At 47.9% G+C, this 15,007-nt stretch overlaps 1 protein-coding gene across 1 annotated transcript in view; it reads left to right on the top strand.

Moving 5' to 3' along the window:
- LOC139230428 (CD166 antigen-like) overlaps positions 1 to 15,007 on the top strand; it is a 132,353-nt gene that overhangs the window by 35,546 nt on the left and 81,800 nt on the right. Inside the window, exons 7-9 of the mRNA XM_070862267.1 lie at positions 5,540 to 5,667; positions 9,929 to 10,061; positions 13,045 to 13,080. Of these exons, the coding sequence (XP_070718368.1) occupies positions 5,540 to 5,667; positions 9,929 to 10,061; positions 13,045 to 13,080 (297 nt within the window). The remainder of the gene's footprint in view (positions 1 to 5,539; positions 5,668 to 9,928; positions 10,062 to 13,044; positions 13,081 to 15,007) is intronic.

Raw genomic sequence — 15,007 nt, forward strand, 5'->3', positions numbered from 1 at the left:
TCACCAAGGCCCTGTACAACTGTAGTAACACCTCCCTGCCCCTGTACTCAAATCCCCTCGCTATGAAGGCCAACATGCCATTTTCTTTCTTAACCGCCTGCTGTACCTGCATGCCAACCTTCAATGACTGATGTACCATGACACCCAGGTCTCATTGCACCTCCCCTTTTCCTAATCTGTCACCATTCAGATAATAGTCTGTCTCTCTGTTTTTACCACCAAAGTGGATAACCTCACATTTTTCCACATTATACTTCATCTGCCATGCATTTGCCCACTCACCTAACCTATCCAAGTCACTCTGCAGCCTCATAGCATCCTCCTCGCAGCTCACACTGCCACCTAACTTAGTGTCATCCGCAAATTTGGAGATACTACATTTAATCCCCTCATCTAAATCATTGATGTACAGTGTAAACAGCTGGGGCCCCAGCACAGAACCTTGCGGTACCCCACTAGTCACTGCCTGCCATTCTGAAAAGTACCCATTTACTCTTACTCTTTGCTTCCTGTCTGACAACCAGTTCTCAATCCATGTCAGCACACTACCCCCAATCCCATGTGCTTTAACTTTGCACATTAATCTCTTGTGTGGGACCTTGTCGAAAGACTTCTGAAAGTCCAAATACACCACATCAACCAGTTCTCCCTTGTCCACTCTACTGGAAACATCCTCAAAAAATTCCAGAAGATTTGTCAAGCAGATTTCCCTTTCATAAATCTATGCTGACTTGGACCTATCATGTCACCTCTTTCCAAATGCGCTGCTATGACATCCTTAATAATTGATTCCATCATTTTTCCCACTACCCATGTCAGGCTGACCGGTCTATAATTCCCTGTTTTCTCTCTCCCTCCTTTTTTAAAAAGTGGGGTTACATTGGCTACCCTCCACTCCATAGGAACTGATCCAGAGTCAATGGAATGTTGGAAAATGACTGTCAATGCATCCGCTATTTCCAAAGCCACCTCCTTAAGTACTCTGGGATGCAGTCCATCAGGCCCTGGGGATTTATCGGCCTTCAATCCCATCAATTTCCCCAACACAATTTCTCGATTAATAAGGATTTCCCTCAGTTCCTCCTCCTTACTAGACCCTCTGACCCCTTTTATATCCGGAAGATTGTTTGTGTCCTCCTTAGTGAATACCGAACCAAAGTACTTGTTCAATTGGTCTGCCATTTCTTTGTTCCCCGTTATGACTTCCCCTGATTCTGACTGCAGGGGACCTACGTTTGTCTTTACTAACCTTTTTCTCTTTACATATCTATAGAAACTTTTGCAATCCGTCTTAATGTTCCCTGCAAGCTTCTTCTCGTACTCCATTTTCCCTGCCCTAATCAAATCCTTTGTCCTCCTCTGCTGAGTTCTAAATTTCTCCCAGTCCCCGGGTTCGCTGCTATTTTTGGCCAATTTGTATGCCACTTCCTTGGCTTTTATACTATCCCTGATTTCCCTTGATAGCCACGGTTGAGCCACCTTCCCTTTTTTATTTTTACGCCAGACAGGAATGTACAGTTGTTGTAGTTCATCCATGCGGTCTCTAAATGTCTGCCATTGCCCACCCACAGTCAACCCCTTAAGTATCATTCGCCAATCTATCCTAGCCAATTCACACCTCATATCTTCAAAGTTACCCTTCTTTAAGTTCTGGACCATGGTCTCTGAATTAACTGTTTCATTCTCCATCCTAATGCAGAATTCCACCATATTATGGTCACTCTTCCCCAAGGGGCCTCGCACAACGAGATTGCTATTTAATCCTCTCTCATTACACAATACCCAGTCTGAGATGGCCTCCCCCCTAGTTGGTTCCTCGACATATTGGTCTAGAAAACCATCCCTTATGCACTCCAGGAAATCCTCCTCCACCGTATTGCTTCCAGTTTGGTTAGCCCAATCTATGTGCATATTAAAGTCACCCATTATAACTGCTGCACCTTTATTGCATGCACCCCTAATTTCCTGTTTGATGCCCTCCCCAACATCACTACTACTGTTTGGAGGTCTGTACACAACTCCCACTAATGTTTTTTGCCCTTTTGTGTTCTGCAGCTCTACTCATATAGATTCCACATCATCCAAGCTAATGTCCTTCCAACTATTGCATTAATCTCCTCTTTAACCAGCAATGCTACCCCACCTCCTTTTCCTTTTATTCTATCCTTCCTGAATGTTGAATACACCTGGATGTTGAGTTCCAAGCCCTGATCATCCTGGAGCCACGTCTCTGTAATCCCAATCACATCATATTTGTTAACATCTATTTGCACAGTTAATTCATCCACCTTATTACGGATACTCCTTGCATTAAGACACAAAGCCTTCAGGCTTGTTTTTTTAACACCCTTTGTCCTTTTAGAATTTTGCTGTACAGTGGCCCTTTTTGTTCTTTGCCTTGGGTTTCTCTGCCCTCCACTTTTCCTCATCTCCTTTCTGTCTTTTGCTTTTGTCTCTTTTTTATTTCCCTGTCTCCCTGCATTGGTTCCCATCCCCCTGCAATATTAGTTTAACTCCTCCCCAACAGCACTAGCAAACACTCCCCCTAGGACATTGGTTCCGGTCCTGCCCAGGTGCAGACCGTCTGGTCGTACTGGTCCCACTTCCCCCAGAACCGGTTCCACTGCCCCAGGAATTTTAATCCCTCCCTGCTGCACCACTGCTCAAGCCACGTATTCATCTGCGCTATCCTGCGATTCCTACTCTGACTAGCACGTGGCACTGGTAGCAATCCCGAGATTACTACTTTTGAGGTCCTACTTTTTAATTTAGCTCCTAGCTCCTTAAATTCGTTTCGTAGGACCTCATCCCTTTTTTTACTTATGTCGTTGGTGCCAATGTGCACCACGACAACTGGCTGTTCTCCCTCCCTTTTTAGAATGTCCTGCACCCGCTCCAAGACATCCTTGACCCTTGCACCAGGGAGGCAACATACCATCCTGGAGTCTCGGTTGCTGCCGCTGAAACGCCTATCTATTCCCCTCACCATTGAATCCCCTATCACTATCGCTCTCCCACTCTTTTTCCTGACCTCCTGTGCAACAGAGCCAGCCACGGTGCCATGAACTTGGCTGCTGCTGCCCTCCCCTGATGAGTCATCCCCCTCAACAGTACTCAAAGCGGTGTATCTGTTTTGCAGGGGGATGACCACAGGGGACCCCTGCACTACCTTCCTTGCACTACTCTTCCTGCTAGTCTTCCATTCCCTTCCATTCATGGTTTCATTTACTCAATGTTTCTATCGCCATTGCATCTCTTATTCCTCCAAATATACCATCCTTCTTCCACCCTCTATGTTCAGTGTGCTGAAATTGAAACTCATTGATGGCCACCTAATCTAATTATCCTGATCCATGCCTTTGTTATTTCTAGACTTGACTATTCCAACGCACCCCTGGTTGGCCTCCCACATTCTACCCTATGTAAACTTCAGGTCATCCAAAACTCGGCTGCCCGTGTCCGAACTCGCATCAAGTCCCGCTCACCCATCACCTCTGTGCTCGCTGACCTACATTGGCTCCCGGTTAGGCAACGCCTCGATTTCAAAATTTTCATCCCGGTTTTCAAATCCCTCCATGGCCTCACCCCTCCCTATCTCTGTAATCCCCTTCAGCCCCACAACACCCCCGAGATGTCTGAGCTCCTCTAGCTCTTGAGCATCACTGTTTATAATCGCTCGACCATTGGTGGCTGTGCCTTCTCTAGCCTAGGCCCAAAGCTCTGGAACTCCCTCCCTAAACCTCTCCACTTCTCTACCTCTCTTTCCTCCTTTAAATCGCTCCTTAAAACCTACCTCTTTGACCAAGCTTTTGGTCTGCTGCCTAATTTGTCCTTATGTGGCTCGGTGTCAAACTTTTTTGTCTTATATTGCTCCTATGAAGCGCCTTATTACGTTTTACTACGTTAAAGGCGCTATATAAATACAAGTTGTTGTTGTTGTTGTTATTCTTTCCTGGGATCTCAGCTCCTCACATTCTTCAGGCTGGTAAATTCTTCCCACAAAGAGTGATTGACACACGGAATGGGCGTTGGATCGAGTGTCAGAGGCGAGAATCCCTGAAATCGTTTAAGAAATAGTTTGGTGGTGTTAACAGGCACTGTAGTGTTTTTCAGGATGGATGGTCCTACTATCTTGTGTAGGCAGGCAATCCTTCCCTTGCCTGCAGTACTCCTAGGATTACATCGGATATACGGCACAGAAACAGACCATTCGACCCAACCAGTCCATGCCGGTGTTTATGCTCCACTCGAGCCTCCTCCCGTCTTTCCTCATCTAAATCTATCAGCAGAACCCTCTATTCCCTTCTCCCTCATATACTTGTCTAGCTTCCCCTTAAATGCATCGATACTATTCGCTTCAACCACTCCCTGTGGTAGCGAGTTCCACATTCTCACCACTCTCTGGGTAAAGAAGCTTCTTCTGAATTCCCTATTGTATTTCTTGGTGACCATCTTATATTTGAAATTCATGCTGACTATTTATTATATTTTCGGTTTCTAGATGTTCTTCTATTTTCTCCTGTTGTAGGGATTCCATTATCATTCCTACCACCGATGTTAAGCTAACTGATCTATAATTCCCTGGACCTGTTCTATCTCCCTTCTTAAATATAGGTATTACGTTAGCTGTCCACCAGTCCTCTGGCACTACACCTTTTTCTAACGAATTATTAAATATGTGCAGTAATATTTAGCAACTCATACCCAACTAACAATGGCAGTGTTGCATTGTGTCTTACAATACAAGCCTGAAATCTGACCTTGGCTGAAGGCTGGGATCACAGCGACGGATCAATTTGCTTCTGAAAATAAAACACTCTAAAAAATTATAAAAAAGGTGTCTGAGCTGATTTGGAGAGACACTGAAAAACTGTTAATTAACACGGACTTCAAACCAAGCAAAAGAGTGGGGCCAGTCGCTGGAGGACGCATTGCGTCAGTGTTCAGTCTCCGTGTTCAGTGATCACGGTTTCAGACCGATGAACGGATTTACCTCTGGTCTTGTCGGGATGGAGGGGACGCAGTGTCACATCACTGCATCTCCGTCAGAAAGGAGGGTTCTGGGTTTGTTCACTATTTGAAAATACCATTCATAGGTGCATTTAAGGGGGAACTTGTTAAGTACACGAGGGAGAAAGGAATAGAAGGTTATGCTGATAGGATGACATGAAGAGAGATGGGAGGAGGCTCGTGTGGAGCATAAACACCTGTTTCTGTGCTGTAGATTCTATGTAATTCTATGTAATTTCCTTACAATGTACGGGAGTTATCCCCGGTGTCCTGGCCAGTGTTGATCCCTCAACCAACAAACCAAAATGATTATCTGGTCATTATCACACTGCTGTTTGTAGGAGCTTGCTGTGCACGAATTGGTTGCTCTGTTTCCTACATTAAAACAGTGACTACACTCCAAAATTACTTCATTGGCTGTAGAGTGCTTTGGGATGTCCTGAGGTCCTGAAAGGCGCTATTTAAATGCAAATCTTGCTTTCTCCGTACACCTAAGCAGTATTTATTTTCCCCTCCTTCCCGTGTATAGATCCAATAGAGCATGTTACGATAGAAGTGGACCCATCGAATGACGTGATCACGGAAGGTGACAGCATAATGCTGAATTGTACGGCTGACACCAACCCTTCACCAGCAGAATACATCTGGGAAAAAGATGTAAGTGGTAACAATTTAGGTGTCCTCGTAGAGGAAACACAGAGGTACAGCAAGCATTTAGGAAGGCAAATGGCATGTTGGCCTTAATTACTCAGGGGTTAGAGTACAAGAGTAAGGAAGTCTTGCTACAATTGTACAGGGCTTTGGCGAGACCACACCTGGAGTACTGTGCACAGTTTTGGTCTCCTTATCTAAGGAAGGATATACTTGCCTTGGAGGTGGTACAATGAAGGTTTACTCGATTGATCCCTGGGCTGAGAGGATTGTCCTATAAGGAGAGATTGAGTAGATTGGCCTGTACTCTCTGGAATTTAGAAGAATGAGAGGATATCTCATTGAAACATAAGATTCTGAGGGGGATTGACAAGGTAGATGCTGAGAGATTGTTTCCCCTGGCTGGAGTGTCGAAAACTAGGGGTCACAATCTCAGGATAAGGGGTTGGCCATTTAAGACTGAGACGAGGAGGAATTTCTTCACTCAGAGGGTGGTGAATCTTTGGAATTCTCCACCCGGGAGGGCTGTAGATGCTGAGACATTGAGTATATTCAAGGCTGAGATAGATAGATTTTTGGACTTTAGGGGAATCAAAGGATACGGAGATCGGGCGGGAAAGTGGAGTTGAGGTAGAAGATCAGCCATGATCTCATTGAATGGCGGAGCAGGCTCGAGGGGCCGAATGGCCTATTCCTGCTCCTATTGCTTATGTTCTTGTGTTCTTAACAATCCAATGGTTAAACGGTGGTGGTCAACGGTGAACGATGCTGGTCAACTTTCTTAAGGCGTCTGGGTAGGGGGCCTGTTTTTCTGATAATGAAGTGGCTAACTGCTCCCTCAGTGGTTGTGAGGAAGTGGATCTTTTCTTTGTATCGCTGCCCATAGAATCACTATCTACTGCTACTGCTGTCAATCTTCCAAATTAGACCTCGGAGTGCTGGTAGTTTCAAGGAAAATCCAAAATAAAAACAGAAAATGCTGGAAATACTCAGCAGGTCAGGGCAACATCTCCAGAGAGAGAAACAGAGTTAACGTCTCAAGTCGATGACCTTTGGTCAAGACTGGAATAAAGTTTGAGAAGTAACCACACCTTGAGTATTGTGTACAGTTTTGGTCTCCTAATCTGAGGAAGGACATTCTTGCTATTGAAGGAGTGCAGCGAAGGTTCACCAGACTGATTCCCGGGATGGCAGGACTGACATATGAAGAAAGACTGGATCGACTAGGCTTATATTCACTGGAGTTTAGAAGAATGAGAGGGGATCTCATCGAAGCATATAAAATTCTGACGGGTTTGGACACGTTAGATGCAGGAAGAATGTTCTCAATGTTGGGGAAGTCCAGAACCAGGGGTCACAGTCTAAGGATAAGGGGTAAGCCATTTAGGACCGAGATGAGGAGAAACTTCTTCACCCAGAGAGTGGTGAACCTGTGGAATTCTCTACCACAGAAAGATGTTGAGGCCAATTCACTAAATATATTCAAAAGGGAGTTAGATATGGCCCTTATGGCTAAAGGGATCAAGGGGTATGGAGAGAAAGCAGGAATGGGGTACTGAAGTTGCCTGATCAGCCATGATCATATTGAATGGTGGTGCAGGCTCGAAGGGCCGAATGGCCTACTCCTGCACCTATTTTCTATGTTTCAATGTTTCTATGTAATTGGTTTTTCAGCAAGTGTCGAGGCAGGGAAAGGGGGGAGGGGAGGAAAAAACAAAAGGGAAGGTCTGTGATACGGTGGAAATCAGGAGAGATTAAGAGACAAAAGGGATGATGGTGCGAGGCAAAAGGAGATGGTAATGGGACAAGTTCAGAAACAAAAGATGAGTCTAGATAGGGTGTAAATGGAGATGGCAGATTCATCAACAGCTGCCGTGGGAAAGAGAAAAAAACCCAGAAAAATTTTTTAAAAATAGGGGCAGAGAATCCGGTCAGCTTTCTGCTCGCGCACCTTAGGCCCAGTTTTAACCTTACCCCACCCGACAGGAAGCGGGCGAACGCCAGTTTTACGCTCCGCCCAATCTCACTCTCCATCAAAGTGAACAGAGAGTAAAATCAGGCGGGATATAAAACAGGCGTCCGACCTGAACTCGCCCCATTCCCGCCAGAGAGGGTTAGGTTATTGAGTCTGAATCTGGACTCCTCTCCCCTCCCCCCTCTCCCCCCCACCTCCGACTAAACCATTGGGGTAGCAGCATTAATTGTATTGCTTTAAAAAATGTATTTGTTCATGGGATGATGTCAGCCTCGCTGGCAAGGCCGGTATTTATTGCCCTTTCCTTACTGCCCTCGAGAAGGTGGTAGTGAGCCGCCTTCTTCAACCGCTGTTCTTTTTGTAGCGATTTGGTACAACTGAGTGGCTCGCTAGGCAATTTCAGAGGGCAGTTAAGAGTCAGCCACAATTCTGTGGGTCTGGAGTAACATATAGGCCAGACAGGGTAAGGACGGCAGATTTCCTTCCCTAAAGGACATTAGTGAACCAGATGGGTTTGTATGACAATCCGGTAGTTTCATGGTCTGGTACTAGCTTTTTATTCCAGATTTATTTAATTGACTGAATTTAAATTCCCCAGCTGCCATGGTGCGATTTGAACTCATGTCTCTGGATGATTCGTCCAGGCTTACTGGATTACTAGCCCAGGAAGATACCCACAATGCTACCATACCCTAAGTGGTCCCAAAGCAAGCGCTCTACTCGGAACGCCTACATAGCAAGCGAGCCCAAGGTGGGCAGAGGAAACGTTTCAAGGATACTCTCAAAGCCTCCTTGATAAAATGCAAAAATCCCCACCAACACCTGGGAGTCCCTGGCCCAAAGTCCGCCCTAAGTGGAGGAAGAGCATCTGGGAGGGCGCTGAGCACCTCGAGTCTCGTCGCCGAGAGCATGCAGAAAACAAGCGCAGGCAGCAGAAGGAGCGTGCGGCAAACCAGATTCCCCACCCACCCTTTCCTCCACCCACTGTCTGTCCCACCTGTGACAGAGACTGTAATTCCTGTATTGGACAGTTCAGTTACCTAAGAACTCACATTTAAGAGTGGAAGCAAGTCTTCCTCGATCTCGAGGGACTGCCTATGATGATGATGGTGTATAGCAATTGGGTGTTAATTGTATTCAGGTGGTAGACAATGTTCCCTTTCAGCTGCACGGCCAAGCAGCACTCTGGCAGTCCTGTGCAGACCGGCTCACCGGCCTCTCAGTTGAAATAACCGCGCGTGTGCGGACGTTTGAATGGGCCGCACAGCCCCGTTAAATGGGCCACCCATCCCGAAAAAAAATTAAAGGGAACATTGGTGGTAGGTATTAATTGCACACAAATATATATGGGAGTAGGCTGGAGAAGGGTTGCTTGCTTATCTTTAGGCTGCAGGGTATATAATGGCCTAGAAATCCCGGGCAAACGACTGAAACAAGGAAAAAAGATGCGCACTTATCTGAAGCTGCTGTGCCTGCTCGATTTCCCAGTCCTGAGGCCTCCACTGACTGCGCATCGCAGCCCATGCACGTCGGGACATCCGCAAGCTGGAGCTGGGGTTACATGGCTCTGGGCAGCCAATCAGATAAAGTATATACTCATTCATAACAATGGGAACTCCGTAATTAGGAGTTCCCATTATTATGAATGAGAACCCCCCACCCCCCAAACACCCAAAACACTAATAAAAAAATAGAAAATATACACTACATATTTAAGATTAATTTAAATTAATGAATATCTTTATGAAAAAAAAATCCAATTTTTTAAAAAGTTTTTTTAATTATGGGTTTTAAATAAACTTACCATAGTGGGCAGGGTTTTTAACAATAAAATGTGTTTGTTAAATCTCCAGCTTGACAGATCGGAAAAGTCGGTTTTCAGCCCGTGCGCATTGTGCGCTGCAAACCGTTTTTTCCGATGCCTTCCCGGGTCCGTAGACACTTTGTACGGACCTGGGAGGCCGCGATTTCTGCCCCAATGTGCATTCTCTGTAAATGAAGGCTTGTGAGCAACTAAAAGACAAGGCTCTAGTTTTCTCTCCTGGTTACCAGCAGTACCAGGGGGTACTTTGAACCGAACCCACCTGGCGGGAATGGGACGGGTTTGGATTCGGCTACCACTCGCATGCCCGTTTTACACCCCCCCCCCCCCCCCGTCTGATTTTAAGCCCAAACTCGACCCAATCACACTCCGTTCCCACCGGCAGGATTAGGTTAACCTTTCCCCCCGGTGTTTAAAGTGATGCGCTGTGCCACATCAGAACGACATTGACTGTTGGCTCTGAATCTCAGGGGAAGCAGCTGAGTTCCTTGGCCCAGTACAGCTTGCCTACGGTGACTCAGAGGGACGAAGGGGAATACCGGTGCACTGTCTTTGACTTCGACTTCAACAGCCAATCGGCTGTCCGGGTAATCCAAGTGAGAGGTAAGCCGTCCCCTCCTGATAAGGGGGTTGACTTATGAGGAAAGGTTGAGTAGGTCGGGCGTCTACTCATTGGAATTCAGAAGACTGAGAGGTGATCTTATCGAAACGTATAAGATTATGCGGGGGCTTGACAAGGAGGATGTTTTCACTGATGGGGGAGACTAGAACTAGAGGGCACGATCTTAGAATAAGGGGCCGCCCATTTAAAACTGAGATGAGGAGAAATTTCTTCTCTTGGAGGATTGTAAATCTGTGGAATTCGCTGCCTCAGAGAGCTGTGGAAGCTGGGACATTGAATACATTTAAGACAGAGATAGACAGTTTCTTAACCGGTAAGAGGTTATGGGGAGCGGGCAGGGAAGTGGAGCTGAGTCCATGATCAGATCAGCCATGATCATATTGAATGGAGGTGCAGGCTCGAGGGGACGTATGGCCTACTCCTGCTCCTATTTCTTATGTTCTTATGTACACCCAAACCAATGACACTTTGCAGCCAATGAAGTATAGTGTAACGATTGTTGTGGTGTCGGCAAAGCAGCAGCCAAATTGCGCACAGCCAGCTCCCCACAAACAGCAATGAGTTGCGTGACCGGATAAGGGGGGCCGAAATTCAGCTCGGGGATTTTCCTGGCGGAAAGTGGGAGCCGGGTGGCGGAGTCGAGCGGCCGGCGACTTCTGGTCCAATGGGCCGCCGCCAGCGAAATTCAGCTCGGGGATTTTCCTGGCGGTCCGCACTTCCGGTCCCCGCTGCTGCCGACCGTCCAAAGTGTGTCATCAAAGTGCGCACCGCCGATCCCCCGCACCTCCATCGCACCTCCTGTGAAACGTAGCTGCAAAAGTCTTTAACCCGCCGCGCGCGGTGTTCCCCACCCCCCCCCCCCCCCGCCGACAGCTTTTTCCGTCGGTGCACCTTGCTTTTGGCGTGTGAGCCACGGCAGCGTGGCGGCCCTTCAGGGGGAGGGCGCACTGCCACGGCCGCCATGTTTGTTTTTGTCGGCCGATTGTCAGGTCGGGCTGACAATTGTGTCCCCGAGTTCGGATGGACCGCCAACCAGCGGCCGGGCAGCCCCCTTTTGGGAGCCAGACCGCAGGCCCGGCCGAAACCCTCCCTCGTGGCCCAGTGGGCTGAGGTTTCAAAATGACGAAGGCGCTTCGCTTGGTGAAGGGGCGAGCCGTGGTGACACATACGCACAATGACGTCATCTGCTGATTGACAGCAGTGGAGACTCCGCCTGCCTCCACTTCCGCCCCTCCAGAGTACTTACTGCCTCCACTTCCGCCCCTCCAGAGTACTTACTGCCTCCACTTCCGCCCCTCCAGAGTACCTACTGCCTCCACTTCCGCCCCTCCAGAGTACTTACTGCCTCCACTTCCGCCCCTCCAGAGTACTTACTGCCTCCACTTCCGCCCCTCCAGAGTACTTACTGCCTCCACTTCCGCCCCTCCAGAGTACTTACTGCCTCCACTTCCGCCCCTCCAGAGTACTTACTGCCTCCACTTCCGCCTCTCCAGAGTACTTACTGCCTCCACTTCCGCCCCTCCAGAGTACTTACTGCCTCCACTTCCGCCCCTCCAGAGTACTTACTGCCTCCACTTCCGCCCCTCCAGAGTACCTACTGCCTCCACTTCCGCCCCTCCAGAGTACTTACTGCCTCCACTTCCGCCCCTCCAGAGTACTTACTGCCTCCACTTCCGCCCCTCCAGAGTACCTACTGCCTCCACTTCCGCCCCTCCAGAGTACTTACTGCCTCCACTTCCGCCCCTCCAGAGTACTTACTGCCTCCACTTCCGCCCCTCCAGAGTACTTACTGCCTCCACTTCCGCCCCTCCAGAGTACTTACTGCCTCCACTTCCGCCCCTCCAGAGTACCTACTGCCTCCACCTCCGCCCCTCCAGAGTACTTACTGCCTCCACTTCCGCCCCTCCAGAGTACTTACTGCCTCCACTTCCGCCCCTCCAGAGTACTTACTGCCTCCACTTCCGCCCCTCCAGAGTACCTACTGCCTCCACCTCCGCCCCTCCAGAGTACTTACTGCCTCCACTTCCGCCCCTCCAGAGTACTTACTGCCTCCACTTCCGCCCCTCCAGAGTACTTACTGCCTCCACTTCCGCCCCTCCAGAGTACTTACTGCCTCCACTTCCGCCCCTCCAGAGTACTTACTGCCTCCACTTCCGCCCCTCCAGAGTATTTACTGCCTCCACTTCCGCCCCCATTATGACAGACCTCATCTGAAGCGGCGGGAAAAACACTTCAGGAGCGGAGGGCGCAACCCGTTTCGGCCCGAGTCTCTTTTATTGATGAGGGTCGGGGAATAAATATTCGGCAGCTCACTGTAAGAACTCTCTGCTCCTCTGTGACTAGCACCATGGGATCTTTTACATCCACCTTAGCGGGTCTCGGTTTAACGTTTCATCTGAAAGACGGCACCCCCGGCAGTACATCGGTACTGCACTGGCAGAGTCGGCCTGGACTTTGTGCTCAACGACGACAACAACAACTTGCATTTGTATAGCGCCTTTAACGTAGTAAGACGTCCCGAGGCGCTTCACAGGAGGGATTATCAAACATAATTTAATAATGGGCCACACAAGGAGATATTAGGACAGATGGCCAAAAGCGTGGTCAAAGGAGTAGGTTTTAAGGAGCTTCTTAAAGGAGGAGAGAGAGGCGGAGAGGTTTGGGGAGGGATTTCCAGAGCTTGGGGGCCCAGGCAGCTGAAGGCACGGCCACCGATGGTTGAGCGATTATAATCAGGGATGCTCAAGAGGGCGGAATTTGAGGAGCGCAGACATCTCGGGGGGAGGTTGTGGGGCTGGAGGAGATTACAGAGACAGGGAGGGGCGAGGCCGTGGAGGGATTTGTAAACAAGAATGAGAATTTTCAAATCGAAGCGTTGCCGGACCGGGTGCCAATGTAGGTCAACAGATACGTTATTACTTGCAGTTTTCTGACTGGTTGCTTTCTTTTGTGTATTTTTTGCAGCAAACAAGGATAACAATGAGTTAGACGAAGCAAGAGGTAAGATTTCCGTTGGCTTATTCAAGAGCTGCTCGATCTGGTTCCAGTGCGGAGTGGGGTCTCATCCATTGGAATAACAATGAGACAAGTTAAGATCAGAACAAAGGCGATCCCATGCTCCAAGTGGGTCTCCGTGCTCAAAGCCAGAGCACTGTACACTGTGATCATGAGTTCCGCTGCCTTCTTTATCTATTGTAGTTCAACACCCTATTGGGTTTGTTGACTTTTTTTAAATATTTGTTCATGGGCGTCACTGGCAAGGCCAGCATTTGTTGCCCATCCGTAATTGCTGCTCAGCATTGGTTGGACATATGTAATGCTGTGTCCACTGAGACTCGAAGGTCCCTTACAGCGACATCCTTAGTTATTTCATGGAATGATACAGCACCGAAGGAGGTCATTCGACCCATCGTGCCTGTGCTGGCTCTCGAAAGAGCCATACAATTAGTCCCACTCCCCTGACTCTTTCCCCGAAGCCCTGCAATTTTTTTCCTTTTGAAGTATTTATCCAACCCCTTTTGAAAGTTAATATTGAATCTGCTTCCACCGCCCTTTCAGGCCGTGCATTCCAGATCACAACAACTCGCTGCGTAAAAAGAATTCTCCTCATCTCACCCTTTTTTCAATTACTTTAAACCTGGTTACCGACCCTCCTGCCAGTGGAAACGATTTCTCCTTATTTATTCGATCAGAACTTTCATGATTTTGAACGCATCTACTAAATCTCCCCTTAACCTTCTCTGCTCTGAGGAGAACAACCCCAGTTTCTCCAGTCTCTCCACGTAACTGAAGTCCCTCATTCCTGGTACCATTCTAGTAAATCGCTTCTGCATCCTCTCCAAGGCCTTGACATCCTTTCTAAAGTGTGGTGCCTAGAATTGAACACAATACTCCAGCTAAGGCCTCACCGGTGTTTTAAGAGCATAAGAAATAAGAGCAGGAGTAGGCCATACGGCCCCTCGAGCCTGCTCCGCCATTCAATAAGATCACGGCTGATCTGATCATGGACTCAGCTCCACTTCCCCGCCCGCTTCCCATAACCCCTTATCCCCTTATCGCTCAAAAATCTATCTTCACCTTAAATATATTCAATGACCCAGTCTCCACAGCTCTCTGGGGCAGGGAATTCCACAGATTTACAACCCTCTGAGAGAAGAAATTTCTCCTCATCTCAGTTTTAAATGGATGGCCCCTTATTCTGAGACTATGTCTCTTAGTTTTAGTTTCCGCTATGAGTGGAAATATTCTCGCTGCATCCACCTTGTCGAGCCCCCTCATTATCTTATATGTTTCGATAAGATCACCTCTCATTCTTCTGAACTCCAATGAGTATAGGCTCAACCTATTCAACCTATCCTCATAAGTCAACCCCTCCCATCTCTGGAATCAACCTAGTGAACCTTCTCTGAACTGCCTCCAATGCAAGTATATTCTTCCTTAAAAACTGTCGCAATACTCCAGATGTGGCCTCACCAACACCCTGTACAGTTGTAGAAGGACTTCTCTGCTTTTATACTCCATCCCCCTTGCAATAAAGGCTAACATTCCATTGGCCTTCCTGATCACTTGCTGTACCTACATACTAACATTTTGTGTTTCATGCACAAGGACCCCGAGGTCTCTCTGTACTGCAGCACTTTGCAATTTTTCTCCATTTAAATTATAATTTGCTTTTCTATTTTTTCTGCCAAAGTGGATAACCTCACATTTTCCCACATTGTACTCCATCTGCCAAATTTTTGCCCACAGACTTAGCCTGTCTATATCCCTTTGCTGATTTAGCATAACTTCCTTGCTTTTGTACTCCATGCCTCAACATCGGAGAAATTTCTTCACTCAGAGGGTGGTGAATCTTTGGAATTCTCTACCCCAGAGGGCTGTGGATGCTCAGTCATTGAGTATAATCAAGACAGAGGTCTATACATTT

The sequence above is a fragment of the Pristiophorus japonicus genome, chromosome 19, assembly GCF_044704955.1.
Source record: "Pristiophorus japonicus isolate sPriJap1 chromosome 19, sPriJap1.hap1, whole genome shotgun sequence".
In the NCBI taxonomy this organism is placed as follows: domain Eukaryota; kingdom Metazoa; phylum Chordata; class Chondrichthyes; family Pristiophoridae; genus Pristiophorus; species Pristiophorus japonicus.